This window comes from Myodes glareolus, chromosome 8 (genome assembly GCF_982192425.1).
Source record: "Myodes glareolus chromosome 8, mMyoGla1.1, whole genome shotgun sequence".
Lineage (NCBI taxonomy): Eukaryota > Metazoa > Chordata > Mammalia > Rodentia > Cricetidae > Myodes > Myodes glareolus.
The window spans coordinates 107,560,862-107,580,694 of NC_142033.1; the positions used below are offsets into that span (position 1 = coordinate 107,560,862).

General features: G+C 61.0%; 1 protein-coding gene across 3 annotated transcripts in view; it reads left to right on the plus strand.

Annotated features, from left to right (window-relative positions):
- The first annotated feature begins 1,521 nt into the window (after positions 1-1,521).
- Nfic (nuclear factor I C) overlaps positions 1,522-19,833 on the plus strand; it is a 32,233-nt gene continuing 13,921 nt past the window's right edge. For 2 of the 3 annotated variants that reach the window (XM_087909324.1, XM_087909327.1), the window contains exons 1-2: positions 5,832-5,947; positions 11,527-12,058. In XM_087909324.1, the coding sequence (XP_087765450.1) occupies positions 5,918-5,947; positions 11,527-12,058 (562 nt within the window). In that variant the 5' untranslated portion in view covers positions 5,832-5,917. Of the gene's footprint in view, positions 1,677-5,831; positions 5,948-11,526; positions 12,059-19,833 lie in introns of those variants that run through there. The other variant, XM_087909325.1, reaches the window with a different exon arrangement.

Genomic DNA, 19,833 nt, shown 5'->3' on the forward strand with positions numbered 1-19,833 from the left:
CCCAGTGCTCAGGGGGTAGAGACAGGAGGATTGGGAATTCAGGGTCATCCTTAGCTACCCATGGAGTTAAATGTGTAGTCTCATGGCTATCCTGGGTTACATGAGACTCTACCTTTAATAAAACATAAAGCCTGGTGGCGGTGGTGGTGCACAGCCTTTAATCCCAGCACTCAGGAGTGCAGCCAGGCAGATCTCTGTGAGTTCGAGGCCACGTTGGTCTACAGAGTGAGTTCCAGGACAGCCGGGCTACACAGAGTGAGACCCTGTCTCAGAAAAACAAATACACAAATAAAAATGAAATATCTAGAAAGGGCTTAACAGCGAAGAAAAGAATCGCGCTCTGAGGACACAGTTCCCCCACCCGGCTCCGTGTACAGAGCGGCGCCCCACGGCTGTACCCCAAAGTGTTTGCCTGCGGATGGGGAGACGTCCCGCACCCGGCTGCCCTCCACTCCGGGCACCCCACCCTGTCTGCGCCTGCCTGCTGGGGTTAAAGCTCTGTAGAATCTACCTTGGCCTAGGACTCACTCTGTAGCCAAGGCTGACCTTGAACTCCTGATCCTCTGGCTTTACTTGGCGTTGGGGGATTGAGCCAGTGCTCTGCCCTCTCTGGGCAATTCTAGGCTGGGGGTGTGCCCCACCTGACCACGCCCCTGCCCAGTCCCTCACTGGGGGATTCTAGGCAGTGGCTTCTTCCTGACCACGCCCCAACTTTTTTTAACACAGGGTTCAAGCATCTTCACCCTTCCTGACCACGCACCCCGCTGCTGGTCTTGAGCTTGCCATCCTCCTGCCTCCAGCCTCATCCCTGCCTGGCTGCTCCTCCATGCCCTCTTCTCTGCTCTGGCCTCTGTCCAGAGATTGGGGATCAGACTGGGATTAGTCAGGAAGGATTAGAGGTGAAAAGAGAAGGGGGAGGCTCCTAGCCGTGAGGTTGAGAAGTGACCCGACCCCGTCCTTCCCACCAGACACCACCACCGAGCCCTAGAGATGGCAGTGCCGGTGGTGCGCTGCTGGCTTTTCCATGCTGTTCCACCTCAGGGAGGTGAACCGCCCTCTCTGAGCCTCAGGGACTCCGCTGCACGGGAGAGCGGGGTTGGAGTGGGGAGAAGGCCGGGAGTAGCGGGAAACCTCCCTGGGGAAGGGATGAGGGAAGGTAATGCGTGTCAGAAGCCCTGAGCAGATGCAACTTCTAGGTCAGGCTTCTGCCCGCAACCCGGGGCCCGGGTGAGCGGCGGCGGAGGACGGCGGATGCTCGGGGAGGCGCTGCGGCAGGGCGAGGTACGCGGCGGCACTCAGGCTTCCGATCCCCGAGGGCGGGGGCCACCTGGCCAGAGCTGAGCCTGCAGCCCTGGCACCTGTCACTCTCCTCCACAGCCTGGAGGCTCCGGTCGGTGTCGCCTGCACGCGTGTCCGCGACCGCGAGTGTGCACGAGCGCGCGCGCGCGCCCGCGGCAGGCGGACTGGCGGCTGGGGATGCAGGCGCGGACGCCGGAGCAGTGGCAGCCTCGGTCTGCAGCCGAGGACCGACCGGAGCCCCGGCTGTGGGGGGGAGAGACGGCGGGGGGCGGGCCGGGGGAGGGTCCGCGGGCGGGGCGGGCGGCTCCCCACGCGCCTCCCCACGCACCTCCCCACGCGCCTCCCCGCCGGCCGTCGCCTCGCCGCACAGCGCCATGGTACGTCTCCGCCCCCGCTCCCACTCCGCGCGGGGGGACTTTCCTGGGGCGCCGCGCGTGGGGTCGGAGGGGGGGGCTGCGGTTTCTGGAAAGAGGAGGGAGAAGGACGGTCCGCGTCTTCCTCCCGCCCTCCCTCCCTCGGGGGCGGAGCCGGGTCCGGGCGCCCAGGGGCCGCCGAGCGCGGCGAGGGTCGCTGGTGCGGACGGTGGGGGTGCACGAGCGGCTCTGCCGCGCGCCCCTCGCCCTCCCGTCCCCCCTGCCCGTCCCCACCCGCGCCCGGGACTCTCGGCGGCGGCGCACGCAGCTTAGCGGAAAATGGCCGCTGCCCCGGTCGCCCCGCCCACCGCAGCCGCCGCAGCCCCGGCACCGCGCTCAGGAGGCCGCCGCACGGCGGGCGGCGCGGGCACGCGTGCGCGTGCGCGCGGGCGGAGGCTTCGCGGCGGTCGGGGCGCCGCAGCCGCGTCCTTGGCTGCTCGGGAGGGGATTCCCCGCGCGATTTTAGCGGCTCCTAGCATCTTCTAAATATAGATCCGCGCGGCCGAGGGCCGAGCCGGCAGTCGCCGCCCCCGGGGCTCGCACCGCTGCAGCAGACGGGCGGAAGCGCACGCGCGGGTCCCCTCCCGCAGCCTCAGTTTCTCATCTGCAGCCCGGGAAAGGCTCTCCTGGGGACCGCCAGCCCTGTCACCGCCCTGTCTGTCGTGGGAGCCTGGCACAGGCCTGGCTGGATGGCCCCTGTGCCGCTGCAGTGAGGTGTCCCTCGGTAGTGACACCTCGGAGGGTGCAGGGTGGGCAAAGGGAGAAGCACTCTGGGAACTTTAGTTCATTCTCGAAACTTTGTTTTGGGGGAAGCTCGGGGCGTGGTCACAATGGAGCCCCAACATAAATCCCCCCAGTGAGGGGCGTGGTCAGTGATGGAGCCCCGCCTAGAATCCTCAGTGAGGGGCGTGGTCAGGGTGGAGCCCCGCCTAGAATCCCAGTGAGGGGCTGGGGACGTGGTCAGGGTGGAGCCCCGCCTAAAATCCCCAGTGAAGGGCTGGGGGCGTGGTCACGTTGGAGCCCCGCCCAGAATCCTCTAGTAAGGGGGCTGGAGGCGTGGTCAGGGTGCAGCCCCGCCTAGAATCCCCAGTGAGGGGCTGGGGGCGTGGCCACTGGCCTAGTCTGCAGAAGGCTCTGGGGTTGGCCCTGGAACAACACGAATGCTACAGAAATATCCACAGGCATAGTCTGCTGTCCCTGGAGGGTCCCCACTCACCTCCCTCCTCTGCTCAGAGCCCAGTTGTAGCCATTGTGCAAGTCACACAGTCAGTCCTTTGTAAAGGGTTTGGGGCAGACGGTGTATTCTTTTAAAGCTGCCTGTCTTCCTGGCGCTCTCAGGCGTAGGCAGCAGATCTGGAGGAGCTCGGGGCCGGCCTGGGCTACAAGTGACCCTGGCTGAGAAAACCCAACACAAAAAGAAAGTGAAACTCCTCTTTGGGGTTGAGTTCCGAGGCTGCCTGCAGCTGTGAGTCTCAAGCAGGGGGGCTGCCCTGGGACTTGTCACTGCCGCTTGGAGCCCTCGGAAGTCAAGGAGTCTGAAACATCCCTTCCCAAACTCCACAGGGCTGAGTTGGCGACAGCAGTTTCTGAGTGGGGACCTACCAGGGTGGCCCTTGGAGGCCGCTCCAGAGGACAGCCACCTTTCCCTTTCCCCAGCTGTTCCAGGTTGTCACCTGAGTAGGCTATGGAATGTTTGATGTTTGTCCTCTGTTTCACAGTGGTTGGTGTTAAGGTTCTTTCCTTTATTGCTTTTTTTCCTTTTTTTTTTTTTTTTTTGTATTTTCAGACAAGGTCTCATTATGTAGCTCTGACTGTCCTGGAAATTCACTATGAAAACCAGGCTGGCCTTGAACTCGCAGAGAACTATCTGCTTCTGTCTCCTGAGTGAGGGGAATTAAAGGTGTGTGCCCCCCACACCCTTGTTTGTTAAGGTTCACATTGGTGGTCACCCCCTCTCAGCGCCTCTGTGTTAGGAACAACAACAACAAATGTACTTTTTTCTAAGATAACATCAGAATGTGTAGACCAGGCTAGCCTGGAACCCAAAGAGATCCACCTGCCTCTGCCACTTGAGTGTTGGGATTGAATGTGTGTGCCACCACCGCCTGGCTTAATTTTATATTTAGTTTTTATTTCTATTCATGTGTCTCTGTGTGCCACGTGTGTAGTAGAGGCCAGAAGGGACCAGAGGGTGTCCTAGAACCGGACTGACTTCCACCGTGGGCCCTAGGAGAGCAGCAGTGTCCTTGCTGCTGGGCTATCTCTGGCCACCTCACTTTTTGTATTTAACAAATGAGACATGCACTACGGAGGTACAGTCTAGTGTCCACCTGAGCCGCCCGCCACACCCTCGGCATACTGTCCCTCACTGCAGGTGTCTCCACAGTCCAGGGCGTTAGCCACCCTCGGGGCAGAGTCACACCCCCACACTGCACACGTGCTGAACCTACTGTGTGCAGTCCCCAGTATGGGGAGGTGCCCAGGATGAGCTCAGTCAAGCCCAGGGTTTTACATCCATCCACTCTCTGTGGTGGGTTGGCTGGTGTTTGTGGGTGCCCCTCATGTGTTGACTGTTGTTGGGGTCACAGTGACCAGGTGACCCGCTCTGTCCCCGACATTCCTGGGAACTGCCTCCCCAGCCAGTGGCTTCCTTCTTTGGGTCTCAGTTTCCTTGGTGTGACATTGATAAGGGCTCAAAGCCTCTTCTTGGGGTCCCCCCGCTGGTCTCCAGCCATGCTGAGCCTGCGTCTTCTGTGTCCCTAGTCCTTGCCCTGGGAGAGAAATGACTGAGAATGGCTCAGTCCTGTAAGAGCGCTATGGACACAGGGGCCAGGCTTGGCCAAATGTCTCCTTCAGAACGGTGGCCTCTGGCTGGGCATCCCAGGAGGGTCAGCTGCAGAGTGAGTTCAAGGCTAGCCTGGGCTACATGAGACTCCATCTTAGAAGTAGTAATAATGGAGGAAAAATATGTGAAATTGGAGTGAGACTTCCCTGTGCCTCAGTTTCCCCATATATGAAATGGGCAGCCTTAGCTGGGCAGTGGTGGCGCATGCCTTTAATCCCAGCACTCAGGAGGCAGAGGCAGGCGGATCTCTGTGGGTTCGAGGCCAGCCTGGTCTACAATAGCTAGTTCCAGGACAGGCTCCAAAGAAATCCTGTTTACAGAGAAACCTTGTCTCGAAAAAGAAAAAGAAATTGGTAACGTAGACACCAAGCTAAGCTTGGGGCCTGGCTGCTGGGAGCTCTGGTGGCCTGGGTTATCCCACTTGCCCTTTAGCAAGCAGTAGTTTCAGAGTCTAGCCTGGGTTCCTGCAGGGCATCTTCCCTGGGGACCCCAACTACCTCCAGACCACTTGCTGGCCATTTAAGGGGAGACACCCCCACCCTGCTCCCCCCTTCCCGGCTGTCACTGACCAGCTTGGGGACACAAGTGTGGTATGGGGCAGTGGGGGGCACAGGTAGGGTATAGGGGGCAGCTGGGGCACAGGTAGGGTGTAACGGGGCAGCTGGGGCACAGGAGGGCATGGGGGCAGCTGCGGCACAGGTGGGGTGGGGGGCAGCTGGGGCACAGGTGGTGTTTGGGGGGCAGCTGGGACACAGGTGGGGTGTAGGAGGCAGCTGGGGCACAGGTGGGGTGTGGGGGCAGCTGAGGCACAGGTGGAGCGTGGGGGCAGCTGGGGCACAGGTGGGGGTGTGGGGGCAGCTGGGGTATGGGGCACAGGTGGAGTGTAGGGGGCATCTGGAGCACAGGTGGGGTGTACGGGGCAGGTGGGATTTGGGGCACAGGTAGGGTGTGGGGGCAGCTGGGGCACAGGTGGAGTGTAGGGGCAGCTAGGGTATGGGGCATAGGTGGGGTGTGGGAGGCAGATGGAGTGCAGGGGGCATGCGGGGGCACAGGTTGTGGGGGAGCCAGGAGTCAACCCCATCTTTCCCTGAACCCGGTTGCTGTGTTCTTACAACCCGAGTGCAGACGGACAAATTTGGGGGAACCGGACTCGGGGGTCCGCAGGCTACAGTTTGTTTGTTTGCTGTCGGCGATTTCTTTGAAAGTTGGATGCGGGCGACAGAGAGGGAGCGGGGGCGGGCGGGAGGCGGCGCGGGGCGGAGAGGACGGCGGAGGGAGGAGCGGGAGGAGCGGCTGCAAAAATGACTCAGTAAGTTCGGCGGCCGCTCGGCCTCTGCGCCTCCGGTGCCAGCGCCCCGGGATGTATTCCTCCCCGCTCTGCCTGACCCAGGTACGCACCCCGCGCCCGCCCGGCCCCTGCCCGCACCCCGGCTCCTCCTGGAACCGCAATTTTGCAGACTGGAACCTCCCCTCCGCAGCGGGGGTGGGAAAAAAAAAGGCGCGCGCGTCCTCCTTACCCACCCCCTTCCAGGCCAGGATGTTCCTGGCATGGACCTGGGGTGCGGGCAGCTCTTGAGATAGGGGATCCCCTCCCCATTAAGCTTTGATGTGCACTTAGAACCTCATATTCTGGACCCCACTTTGATTTGAATTGCCTAACTGTTCTTAGGACTCTCCCATCCTTCCCCTTCTGGCTGGATGTGTGGGGGAGCTGGTGTCCTCCCCACAGCCCTCACCCTTTGCCCCCAGGAAGCCTGGGGTCCTCTCCAGATGGAGAAACTAAGTGGGTATCTGCAGAAAGCCCCCCTCCCAGCCGTGGGACAGATCTTGGGGTTCCTTGCTGTTCCCATGGGTTCAGTGGCTGTGCGGGAACGGGACCCCGGCTGTTGTTCGCGGGTCCCCAGTTTCCCAGGTGGCCCCCCCAACTGGCCGTGGCCCCCTCCATTTCAGGCCCACGTGTGCGCGCGGGGGGAGGGGCACACGAAGTTGGCGCGCAGGGGGGAGGGGCGGCCTTGCCAGTGTGTCCGTCGCGGGTCCCCCCCTTCCCTGGCTCAGCTCCCCCCAGCTCCGCATTGATTCTTGAATTATTGAGCCGAGCAGTCGCTACCAGGCGGCTGGCGGGAGGAGCAGAGGCCGAGGCTGGAGGAGGAGGAGGAGGAGGTGGAGGCAGGGGACTGGCCCACACTGTGGGCTGCGGACTAGGTGACCAGGGCAGCACCTGCCCCACTGCTCCCCTCTGACTGGGTTCCAGCATCTGAGGGGGATGGGAGGAGGGGGCATATCCATCCTGCCAGAGACCCCTCCAAGGAACCCCCTAACCATCTCTGCCCCCTCTGGGATCCCAGGCCTCCAAACTGTTAAGTGTGATGCTGGAGGATTGTGATTGTCCAGTGTCCTGAGAAGTTTGTGGGGGACTCAATTGTTTTCGCCAGGGAAGGCCCAGGTGGATGGTTTCAGGAACAAGTTCCCTGGGGTCCCCTATTCCTGCCAGGTTCAATTTGGCAGGTAGAGTTCTTCAGCCTGCCCTACCTAGGGTTCCCTGGTGACCTTGGTTCAATGCCTGCCCCTCTGCAGACCTCAGCTTCTATTTCAAGCCAGATTTGGGGAGGGGGCACTCCTACTACCTAGGGCAGGCATCACTTGGTTGTCGGCCAGGCAGACAGTTGGGATGGGATTGCTGTGTGTCCCCAGGCAGACTCTGAGGTCTCTGTGTTGACTGTTGGGCTTGGTGGCTGAGAAGCCTGAGGTAGACGTGGCCGGCTGGAAGGCTGCCTGGGCACGTGGAATTCCCCATCCTGGCCTTCTGGAGTCCGGCCTGCGTCCAGGTTGCTGCTGGGAGCTGGGGGTGGGGGCAACCCCAGTGCTGGCTCCTGCCCAGGGAACTTGCTGTGTGGCCTTGGCCTCAGTTTCCCCCGTAGGAGGGTGTGGGTTGGACAGGGGTGAAGGGGCAGCCTAGGGTAGCAGGCGAGAGAGGAGAGGACAGAGGCAGAACAAGATGGAGGGTATCCCAGGCTGCTTTGGGTTCGGGGTCCCCCAACCCTATGATCTCCCACTCCCTACTGTCCTGCTCTGGGGGATACTGGGACTTCCCAGAGTCCCCTGAGCCCCAAGTGTGGTCTCTCCCGCTCCACCCAAGCCCAGTCTGGGCAGGAGTCTCAGAGGGACCCCAGAAGCAATGCTGCAGTCCCCCTGACCCCCCGACCCCCCCCCCCCCCGCCTCCGTCTCCCGGCCCTTCCCCCATACACCACTCTCGGTGTCTGCCCTGACCTGTCTCTGCCTCTCTGTCTCTGTGTCTCCCTGTCTGTGTCTCTGTCTCTCCTCACCCAGCCCTCTGAATCGGCTAATTTTAAGCCAGGGTTCAGCCTGAAATAACTCCTTTCTGATCTAACCGGATCCTACTGGGATCCTGACCCGGGGCGGGGTTGGCCCTGATGTCAGCACTGGTGCCAGGGCTACCAGGTGCCCGGGAGGATTCTGGGAGCCCCCGTGGGTCCCCTGTCCCACCTGTCACTCTGGGCAGTGACTCAGGCCCCTTTTCACTTTTACTCTCTGGAGGAATCAGCCGTTACTTCCATGAATCCCGAGCTGAGGCGGCCTCCCCCTCCCTCCCTCTCTCCTTCCCGCCCGCCCTCCCCACGTTAGTTATTCCGGGTTTGGGGCCAAATCCCTGTTGGCTGAGGTTGAGGATTCCCTGGGCCTGGGCTGAGGCCACCTCCCTCCTTCATTCATTCCCTCCTCACGGCTTCGCTTCTCTCTGCCGCCATCCTGGCAGTGGGGAAACTGAGGCAGCACATGGCACCTGACAATCAGGGTTCCGTTCCAGAGGGGGTTGGGGGCGTCAGAGAGGGTGAAAACGGGCCCGGTACAGCACAGCATGGGCTCGGTTCCAGTGTGTCCCCGAGTGGACTCCCGGCGGTAGCGCTGTCCCCGTCCCCTCCGCCCCCTCCTCGCTGCAGAGAAGGTGCCTCTGCCTGGGCCGAGGCCTGTAAATCAGGGTGCTGGATTCTGGCGAGTCAGCGTTCTGGCCTCTCCCGCTGCAGCCGCTGCTCCCTCTCCGGCTCTTCCTGCCGCCCTGCACCAGACACGGGAGCCTCCCGCTCCTTCCTGTCCCCTCCCGCAGAACTCTGTGCAGCCCCCCTCCTCCCGGGTACACAGGGACCCACCGCCACCGGTCAGCTGATTTACCCCCACCCCCGTATCCCCAGAAATGCGGGAATGGGAGCCCCTCACATCGGCCCAGAATCCTGGTGACATTCGGTCTCAGAATTTTTTTGGAGGAGGGTATTTCTTATGTGCTAGGGCGTGACACACAGTAGGAGCTCAATAAGTGCTATCAGACATAGGTGGAGGCACACAGTAGGCATTCTATAAATGTTCATTGCTTCGTAAATGGCTGTTAGTGTGTTACCTCACACAGAACAGGAGAGACAGGATGGTGTCCCCTGCAGACAACCACACCCATTGCCCAGAGCTAGGTATACAGTAAGCACCTAATAAATGCTGCTGCCCAGGCCTGTGGCTTGGCCGGTAGACATTTCATAGCTTCCCTTCACCCTGTCAGTTAAGTGACACAGACTTGAGGTGAGTGAAGGGGCACAGTGGTGACCCCCAAATGTTAGGGGAGGTCAGAGGTCACCCATAGGCAGAATTTGAACTCTGGTCCCGGTGCTTTCACAGTGGCAACTCTCCCCCCCACACACACACGCACATACACACACACACACACACACACACACTCACACACATACACTCACACTCACAACTCAGTTGTAAGTCTGACCAGCCCCTGGCAGCTGCAGGGTTTTATAAGTTAGGGTGCCTGTGCGGGACGAGTTGGAAGAAGGCAGGTAATATAAGATTCACCAGGTATGGTGGCACGCACCTGTGACTTTGGTACTCAGGAGTCTGAGGCAGGGGGATTTTCCTGAGTTTCTGACCTCAGACTGAGTAGAGGGTCCACAGGGAGCTGGGTGAGCGTGGGGACGGGGCATAACCCTCCCTGTCTTCCCCACTCCTCTGCCACCCACTGCTCCGCGCAGGACCTCCGCACTGGCTGAGGCCTCCCCATACCAGGCTGGGTGAGAGCTTGCCACAGGCTCCACGCTCTGAGTGAGGATCAGGAGTCTAGAGAGGCCCAGAGGGTGCTCACCAGCCACACGGGAAAGGGCTGGGATTAGAGTTTGAAGAATGCCTGGAGTGTGGGGGTAGACATGGCAGGTGTAAGGACTGTGGGTTCAGATGGCCCTGGACCCTCCAGTTCGGAGGGGAGGGTGGGAGTCACAGGACTGGCCCAGCAGGCAGCAGTGCAGGGGCCCGGTCGTGGGAGAGGTCTTGTCTGATCCCCTTCCTTGGCTGGGAAAGAGGGGGGCCACGTGGAAGCTTGAGAGAGAGCTGCGTGAAGGAGGGGGCACTGGGGACAGGGCATCTGGCTGTGGAGGGTCGCTGGGCACTTGTGCAGGTGTCCTGGCTTTGGCTGGTCTCGTGGGACAGGGAGAGCCTAGGCCTGCCTAGCCAGCAAGGACGGGGAGCATGGCCAGCAGGTCTGTGACCCGGTCACTGCTGTTTACCCTTCTACCTTGCTGACCAGCTGGAGCCACCAGTGACTGTGATGTGGGTGCCCACCGTGGCCTCCCCAAGGGGCGGAGCCTAGAGGGCAGAAACAAATGGGGCTCGATGGCAGGGGTACTCAGGGTGGATTGGATTGGGTTGCACATCCCCCACTGGCCACCATCTACCCAGTTACTGTTCCCACTCGCCCATCCTGGGGCCGGGGACTCCTCACCCACCACCCACGGTGCTGCCCAAGCCCCTCCACCCCCGCTGAGGTCTGTATGACCTGGTTCCTGCCTGTCTCTGATTTCACAGGTCAGGTACCATCCTGATCCACGAAGAGGCTCCTTGAGCCTAGCCCGGTCGCCCATCTTCTCCCCAGACTCAGCAGCCAGTGTTGGGGAGGGCAGGAGCACCCCCCGCAGGTCCAGGCCACAGCTGTTCAGTGACTCACACCTCAGAGGACATTGGCCTGGGGACGGGGTGGCCCAGCCTGGCCTGCTCTGGCTCACCAGCTATTTTCAGAGGTTTGGTAATAGGTGGCATTTGGCATCCTGGCTCCAGGGTGCAGGGCAGATGCGGTCTTAGGGGGTGAGCCTGCTCAGTGAACTGGGAGGTCCAGAGGAGACCCCCTGATTCAGAACTGTCAACAGAAGAAATAGACCAGCGACATGTGGCCTGTCTACTTGAGGCCAGTGGGGACCTTGGGCAGATCTTGGTAGGTCTGAGCCTCAGTTTCCCTCTCAGTGCCCAGCAGTCACCCTCCACACGATTATGTGGCTCCTGCCCCAGATGTCTCTATCTCCCCAGCAGGGAGACAGGATTTTATTTCCCCTCAAATCCCTTGTGACACTGAGGATCCTCTCAGTTTTTCCTGGTGGACACTGTGAGCCCCAGGATGACCCCTCCTATTTAGAGAAGGACACCCTGTGCTGCTCCCAGGGTGCCAGAGGAAGTCTGAGGGCACCTACCTGGGCTGTCTCCATGGGGAACACACCGGGACCTGCGGCTCCCGCATGGTTTGGGCTCTACTGTTTGCTTGGCCCTGCCCTATGCAGCTGGGGACCCCTGTAGCTGGCAGTTGGGGACTGCTTTGTGTCAATAAAGCTTTATTGTAAGCCACCTGTGCTGTCGCATTTCCCTGGCACGCATCAATCTTGGGCAGTCCTCTTCCCAGAACCTCATCTTCCCATAAGGGACATGAGTGTCCCCGGTATCCTAGCTCTGTCGTTTACTGGGAACTCTGGTTGCCTGTCTAGGGCTTCATCTCTGACACCCCCCCTTCTCCATCTGTGGTAGGACAGTCTGGGCCTCAGTTTCCCCACCTGGGCAGCGGGTCCATCCGGCCCTGGGCCTGTTTCCCCACCTGGGCAGTGGCTCCGAGTGTCCCTGGCCTCAGTTATCCCGACTTTCCGCAGGATGAGTTCCACCCGTTCATCGAGGCGCTGTTGCCGCACGTGCGCGCCTTCGCCTACACGTGGTTCAACCTGCAGGCACGGAAGCGCAAATACTTCAAGAAGCACGAGAAGCGCATGTCCAAGGACGAGGAGCGCGCGGTGAAGGACGAGCTCCTGGGAGAGAAGGCCGAGGTGAAGCAGAAGTGGGCGTCCCGGCTGCTGGCCAAGCTGCGCAAGGACATCCGGCCCGAGTGCCGCGAAGACTTCGTGCTGGCTGTGACCGGCAAAAAGGCACCAGGCTGCGTGCTGTCCAACCCCGACCAGAAGGGCAAGATGCGGCGCATTGACTGCCTGCGCCAGGCTGACAAGGTGTGGCGCCTGGATCTGGTCATGGTCATCCTGTTCAAAGGCATCCCGCTGGAGAGCACGGACGGCGAGCGGCTGGTAAAGGCGGCCGCGTGCGCGCACCCGGTGCTGTGCGTGCAGCCACACCACATCGGCGTGGCCGTCAAGGAGCTGGACCTGTACCTGGCATACTTCGTGCGTGAGCGTGGTGAGTGTGGGGGGCACACGTGGGGCGTGGGGGCATGGGGGGAGGAGCCGGGCTTGACCGTGACGGGGCGTAGCATGGTCAAAGGAGCTGGGCCACGGCCATGGTCAGGGGTGGGACCACGTTCAGGGTCATCATCAAGAGCTGGGCTGTGATGTGGCCATGATCATTGTCAGGGACATCCTAAGGTGATCATGATCACAGGAGCTGAGCCATTGCGTGGCCAGTGTCGTGGTCAGGTTCAGGATCATTGTCTCAACAAGGTCGTGTTTAGGGACACGGTCAGGAGCTGGCCCGTGGTCACTGAGGGGTAGGGCCATGGGCTGGGGGAGGTGGGCCAGTGTCACGTGTGGAGCCACAGGAAGGACTGGGCCTTGGCGCCTGTGGAGTGGGGCTGTGACCGTGGTGTCCACAGACCTGGTTGACCTGGATCTGAGCAAGGCTGACCTGAAGCTGGGAAGGGGGCGGGGCCGGGCTATGGGTCTGCTTTGAGCAGAAGCTGGAGGTTAAGGACGCAGGCCAGGGGATGTGACCCTACTTGTGGGCAAGAATAGCCACGCCCCCTCTGACTTCAAACTGCTGCTGAATGGGAGGTGCCTTCCACGTGGGCGGGGACGACCATGGCTCTGCCCACTTCCGTCTTCTGCTGAATGAGTCCCAGGGAGGCAAGTCTGTGGGGTAGTCTGGCAGGATGCAGGCAGAGGCAGGGGAATGGCTGTGAGGTGGACGAAGGCCCGCGCTCCACCTGAGAGTCAGGCACACGTGTCATCTGCGCACCAGGGTTCCAAGAACCCACAGTGGGGGTGTTGCCCCGGGCACCCAGGGAGGTTGCCCCGTGAAGCCCATCAGAGAGGACAGCCCTGGGCCAGGTGGGTCACTCCTGGCTGAGTGGATCCACCTCTTGTCTGTACCTCAGTTTCTCCCCCACCAGTTGGGGGCCCCCACTGTCACACAGAGTAGAGCCAGTCAGGCCTCTCCCAGCCCTGACCTTGACTCTGGCTGCAGGTGACCTTAGCCTCGGACCCAGTCCCACCCCCACCTCCAGTCAGCCCCCAGCTGTGTGGAACCGTGGGTCAGAGGCTGTGGGCTTGGTGACCACTGTGGGCAGGGGCAGGGTGCGGCCTGGAGGTCCCGGGCTCAAGGGTACCCAAGTCCCCATTGTTACCCCCACCCCCGCCCCGCCTCCCCGCCCCACCTCCTTGGAGCTGAGCTGATAAATTTTCAAAGGCACTTTCTGCTGCGTCAGCACCATTTCCCCGCATCCCCCTCCCCCACCCTCCTCCTCTGCCCAGCGGCGGGCAAGGCCTCTAGGCCTCCCTGAGATGCCTTCCCACGGGTCACCCTGGTCAGCCACCTGCGTCCCCGGAGGCTGGGACAGCCAAGGTTGGCCAGTACTATAGCTCAGTTGCCAGTTGGCTGTGTGACCCAGGCAGCTCATCCTCCCTGTGCTTAGTCTCTTTATCTATAAAAGAGGAGGCTCACACATAGGCACCAAGGGAGTCACCAGGAATCCTTCAAAACAAAAAACAAAACCTACCGGGATCAAGATGCAGCCATTCCAGACCAGGTCGGCCATCACTGCCGCAGGCTGCTGTCTTCACCCACTGTGTTCCCGTTTTCCAGAAAGCTCTTCCCTAAGTGAAAATCCTGAGTGGATTTCAAAACCCTGACTCCCAGCTCCACCTCCATCCATCGGACATTTTCTAGAGATCTTAGGGTGCTCTGTAGCTCAGCCCCAGCCTCCTGCCCTGGGTCCCATCTCGGCCACCATATCCAGCCAGGGAGGCAGCCTAGCCTGAGCCACCAGCACCCCTACCCCCAGCCCGGCACCGGAAGTGGAGCTGCTGTGCCCATCTCGGTGAGGTCCCGGTGAGGTCCCTGAGAGATGCCACCCTGAGCCCTGTCCCCCAGTTCCTCAGGTTGGTCCCAGCTCATCTGGCTTCTGAACCAGCAGTTGGCGGGTGAGGGATGGGGGAGGCTGCACTTGTCCCCCTCCTGCCTCAGGGGTCCCCAGGGATGGGGGACTCTACCTGTGATGCTTAACATGGGGGTGGCAAGCTTGAATTGAGCTGTTGAGGGTCACGGGGTCAGAGTTAGGGGTTTGATGTGAGACCTCTGAACGGTGAGGGTGCAACAGTTTAAATTAGTGAGGGCTCAGGCTGGCCCTGGGTCTGTCCTCAGAACCCTGGAGGTCAGGTCTAGCCTCTGCTACATACTAAGTTCAAGGCTGACCTTGTGTCAGAGGAAGAAGTGGGTTAGCAGTGGAGGAAGTGGAGAGCCCCAGAAAGTCTGGAGAGAGCACACCAGGCTGGATGGGGTGGTCAGGGACTGCAAAGAACCTGGGGTCACAGGAACCAAGAAGATAGAGGAGACTGGGGTGCAGGGGTGGAGGCCAGTGGTAGCCGAACGCAGCCCAGGCTCCCAGGCTTGGCCTGCTTTCGGGAAGGAGTCTGGGAAAGCTGGGCCGAAGGAGAGGTGGCTGCCAGCCCGCCGCCCTGCCCCCGCCCTGCAGCCCGCGAAACCCGAAGCGCGGGCGGGCACCGTGCCAGGGGGGGAGGGGTGCCAGGCCCGCCCAGGCCGGCAGCTGCCAACCCAGATGGTGCCCATGTGCTCGCCATGGCCAGACTCCCTTCCCGCCAACAGCCACAGGGACAGCGTGGTGGCCCCAACAGGACCCAAGTGGGAATGTGGTCGCCTTGGGTGCCCGGAGGTGGGGGCCCGTGCTGCCAAGGCTACAACCTGGGCATGGAAGGGTTCACCCCTTCCTCACTGGGGATTCTAGGCGGGGCTCCACCCTGACCCCGCCCCTACCCTCACTGGGGATTCTAGGCGGGGCTCCACCCTGACCACGCCCCCAGCCCCTCACTGGCCCTGTCTTTCCCATCTTTAGGGGAGAGGTTGTTGAAGCACAGATGGTGTCTTTCATGTCACTGGCTTTCTAAAAGCCAGAGCTGCAATCCTAAAGAACACAAACTCCTGAGGGGGAAAAAAAAATCAGCGAACAGCCCATCCATATATCCTGTTGACCCCAGGGAAGAGACAGGTGAAAGTCTGAGGTCAGGGTCAGCCTGGACTACAGAATGAGACTGTCTCAAAATTGCCCAGGCTGGACTCACTCCATTCCGGATTCTTGAACCCCTGTGTCCCCACGAGGAAGCAAGGCGGCCCAGGGTCTGCTCAGCCCCAGCCTCAGTTTCCCATCAGTGGCCCAGGAGCTGTGAGGCCGCAGGTGTCCAGAGGGGGAGGGGAAGGCTGAGGCCTAGTCGTGGCCACTGATCCCAGCGAACTGCAGAGACAGATAGGCAGTCATGGTCGTTCATCCTCCCCTTGGTGACGCCGCGCATCCCTGGGCAGGTGGCTGGAAGGGGCTACTCCCGGCATGCTGTGCAGCCCCGGGGAAACCTGAGGAGCATCTCTGGTCTCTGCCGCTTCTGGCAGCGTGGGGCAGGCTACCCCGGGTCTCCAAGTCCTTGTCCCCTGCACCGTGCCCGCCGCCAGTTGGCTGGGAGCGGATCGGGACATCTCGAACCCCTACACAGCTGTCCGCAGCCCTGCCCATGCGTGGGGCTTTGAGGAGGAATGATGAGCAGGACCCGATCGTAGACATGGGGAGTCATGATAAAATGGGGAAATTGAGGCCCCGAAAACTCCATCTGGCCTCGTTTGGGTTTTCAGGCCGGGTCGCATGTAGCCCAGGCTGGACTCAAATGTGCAACTTGGCTGAGGATGTCTCAGATTCCTCTTCCCCTGCCTCAGCCTCCCACACAGAGGGGGGACCCCTAGACCAGCGCTGCTGTCCCATCCTCTGATAGGAACCATCCAGAACACTGCCCCCGCATGTTCTGAAACATCCCACCCCGGTTCTGGACCATCCTGAATGGGCCAAGCCGCAACTGCGGGCTTTGGCATGCCGAGGACCCACAACCCCTCAGCTTGCTGCTGATGGGCGGATTGGTGGCAGGACTTCTCACAAGGTCTACATCCCGAAGGCTGAGGCAGGGGTGTGGTCCTGTGCTCCTGTTGGGGTTCGCTGAGCGCCGACTCATCTACACTGCCACAGACAGGACCAGTTATCATACTTAACCCTCCTGAGGGCTGAGGCTGGGAACCGAGCCCAACAGGCAGGATTCGAACCCACAGCTCAGATTCCCAGGGAGTTCCCAGAAGCACCTCAGCCCCTCGGGCCTGAAAGCTAGTTCGGTGGTAGAAGTTTGGGGTTGGGGGTCAGCAGTGAGGGTGCAGAGGCAGGGGTGCAGGGCTCAGCGTCTGACTCCAGGTGTCCATCTGTCCTCATGCCCAGCCTGCCCGCCAGGGCCCGCCCCCTGCTCCCCCTTCCCTTCTCCTCTTCTCCTCCCCCTCCTCCCCTCCCGCCCCCCCCCATTTGAGCTGAATGGGCCCCTTGTTCCCGGCCACACCCTCCCCCGGGGTCACTCTGGGACAGACTGAAGCCGCAGACAGCCTTAAAGGGCCAGCGTCAAGATGGGTGCCCAGAGGCTCAGGGCGGCCAAGGACCCACCCCAGACACGTGGGGGGTGAGGGGTGGGGGCGGGCGGAGCTCCAGATTCAGTACAGTAATAGGACACCTGCTGCTTCCGGATGCTTTTGCTTGTGGGGGTGCTTCAGGCCCCGTGTTTCACTTCCTCTGTGCCTCAGTTTCCCCTCTAGGAAGCAGCCTTGTCCTTTCTTTACAGAGAGCCAGGGGGCAGTCCGTCTATGGAATGTAGAGGAGGCCTAAAAGGTCACCAGATATGACAAGGGTTGCATTTATTGAATACCTACTGTATACCAGGCCCTGCTGAGAGATGTGCAGAGCACGGAGGGTGGGGGGTCATGGTGCCCTGAGGAGGCGCCCAGGGGTGGCCCGTCAGGTCAGTGCTGTGCAGCCTTGGGCTGCGCGCATACCCTCTCTGGGTTTCCGGAATAATGGGAAAAGAAAGGGTCGCTTTCTGTGAACCAGTGGGGACTGGTCACTTCTGGGTGCTGCAGGTACTGCAGGGAGTGGGGGTCCTCAGACAAGAGCCGACTGGAGGGAGGGTCCCCAGGCCAGAGCCAATGGGAGGGGGGTTCTGCAGGTGGGAGCCGACGGAAGGGAGGTTCTGCAGGTGGGAGCCGACTGGAGGGGGGTTCTGCAGGCGAGAGCCGATGGGAAGGGGGTTCTGCAGGTGGGAGCCAACGGGGGTCCTCAGGTGAGAGCCCTGAGAGAAATCAGGAACCTGGGATTGCACCCCCTGCGGCAGCCCGGCTGCTGATGTGGCCCAGGTCTGCAGTGCAGACGCCCCGACTGGACCCTGCCGGATGGAGCTGCCTGTTCCTTATGTAACTGGGTTATGCAAGGACAACGGCCCAATTACATAAGGAGGCGGCTGTGGGGGAGGGGCTTAAAGGGGCCGTGTTCCGAGAATCCCGCCCCCAGCCCTCCTCTACATTGACGGCAGGCATCCCTCCCAGCCTCAGTTTCCCCATCTGTAAGTCAGCCAGGGCCTCGCCAGGCTGCCATTGGGGCGGAGGACTCGGGCCAAGCCAGTCTACCTATGAAGCCCCTACTGTGTGCCAGGCTCTGTCAGTCCATGAATGAGAACGGGGTGGGGGTGCAGCTAAGTGGACAGATCCCTGGGGCCGCAGCCTGGGGGAGTGCAGGACTAGGTGGACTCCAACTGAGGAGACACCTGTGGTGACCTCTGATCTCCATGTGAGCTCGGGCATTTGGGGGTCACCAATGTCCCCCATAACCAGCCTCATGTCTGTTGCATTCAAGGGAGAGGATGAAGAAGGGAAACTTCAGACCATAGCAGCGCGGGTCCTGTATACGCAGAGCAGAAAGGAAGCCCCTGTGGAAAGAGCAGAGGGAGGAAGGGGGTGCACGGCAGTTGGGCGCTTCAGGAAGGTGGCGCACGGAGCACAGGGCCCCCCAATGGCTGCTCTTGGGGATGACTGGGTAGGGGTTCTCGGCGAGCCCCAGAGGACTCTGTCCTGCCTCACTTTTCCCATCTGTAGGTACATCAGGAGAGTGTATGTGAGCATCACAGGGGCCAGAAAAGTTGATACCAATTTGGTGCTTGACAAGACAGGAAACAGAGGAAAAGGATTCACACTCAAAGCCAGGGTGCACTAGACTGGATCATGGGGGCAGAACCCCGTGTGTGGTCTCTGCAGAGAGTGGGTCACTGGCCTGGGGACTAGGAAGGTTCTGGCAAATGGGTGCCGGTGCTAAAGGGGTTACAGCATCTCTGACAGCTGGGGAAACTGAGGCCCAAGGAAAACCAGAGAAGGTCTCAACAAGAGTCATTCAAAATTCCCCAGGTGTCGACCCCCTACCATAGACCTTTGCCTGAGTTGTGGAACCCAGGACAAGCGAGCCTCCCATTCTGTACATCTACCTTGACCTGGACTGAAAAGCTGCCCCCCCCCCGCTCCCCCCAGCCTCCCATGATGGGCTGGGGGCGTGGTCAGGGTGGAGCCCCTCTAGAATCCCCAGTGAGGGGCTGGGGGCGTGGTCAGGGTGGAGCCCCGCCCAGAATCCCTAGTGATGGGCTGGGGGTGTGGCTTAGCATCCGTGCAGGTTCCAGCCACTATGTCCTGTCAGGGTAGATGGGGCTTGTCTGTCCCCACACCCATTTCCCTCCTCGTCATTCTAGGTTGGTGCCTCTCGTGCAGGCACCATCATCATCATCAGGTTCCCTAGTCCTGGGAATGTTTATACTGTGCCTGTTCTGTGTCCACTCACAAAGCAGCAGCCAGCACTGGCACTGCTGAATGCCAACTGTGTGTGTACTTCCTTAGTGCTGACTGTGTGTTCAGCCCACATGAGGTGTTTGTTTAAACATCAGAGGTGACATGTGTGTTTCTCTTCCATTGTGGGGAGCCATGACACAGACAGAAAGGGATCATCTCTTTTCTTTTTTTTCCTGGTTTTTCGAGACAGGGTTTCTCTGTAGCAAAGGGATCATCTTGAGTCTGTTTCTAGTTCAGAGACGCTGGAGCTGGCCTGGAGCCACACAGCACAGGATCTGTCTTCCCGCCTCCTGGTCCAGGCTTCTGACCTGTGACCCTGTGGGGTGGTGGAGAGGGACCCTTGGAGTCCCCTGCGGTGGTTTTGGGTGTCCTCAGGGCTGTGGCCTGGCTCTGGCCCCTTGCAGCCACAGATGGATTCCTAGGACTGGCTAGGAAGTGGGGGGGGGGGGGACCGGGGAAGCCAGGAATTCGCTGAGTGTAAACATGGGTTATTTTCAGCTCCTCCCGGCTGGCGGGTGACACATTTGACTTTGGAGAGGACCAGGGTCTGTCTGGTATTTTTAACCTCATATCTCACAGCCCAGGAGCTACCCGGGTGACAGGGCCACAGTGTGTCACTGCCAGACTGGGGTCGAGGCCCAGGCCATGACCACCTGGCCCCATTCTCACCAGGACCACCTGCACTGACCACCACCTGCACCTGGCCCATCACCACCATGGCTACCTGGTCCCATCCCCCACCAGGACCACCACCTACACCTGACCCCAACCCCACCTGGCCCCATCCCCCATCAGGACCACCTGTACCTGACCCATCCCCCACCACAACCACCTGGCCCCACCACTGTCCCCTACCCATCCCCCACCATGGCCACTTGGACCTGTGCCCCAACCTGGCACCTACAGTTTAACCCCAGAGGCTGCTGAGTCCACCATGCCCTGTACCAGGGTCCCTCTTCTGGTCACCCCCACTTGGAGAGGGGTTGGCTTTGTGTCCCGGCCTTCACCAGATGGCCCTCCCCAGCCACAAAATGGCCGCCTAGGCC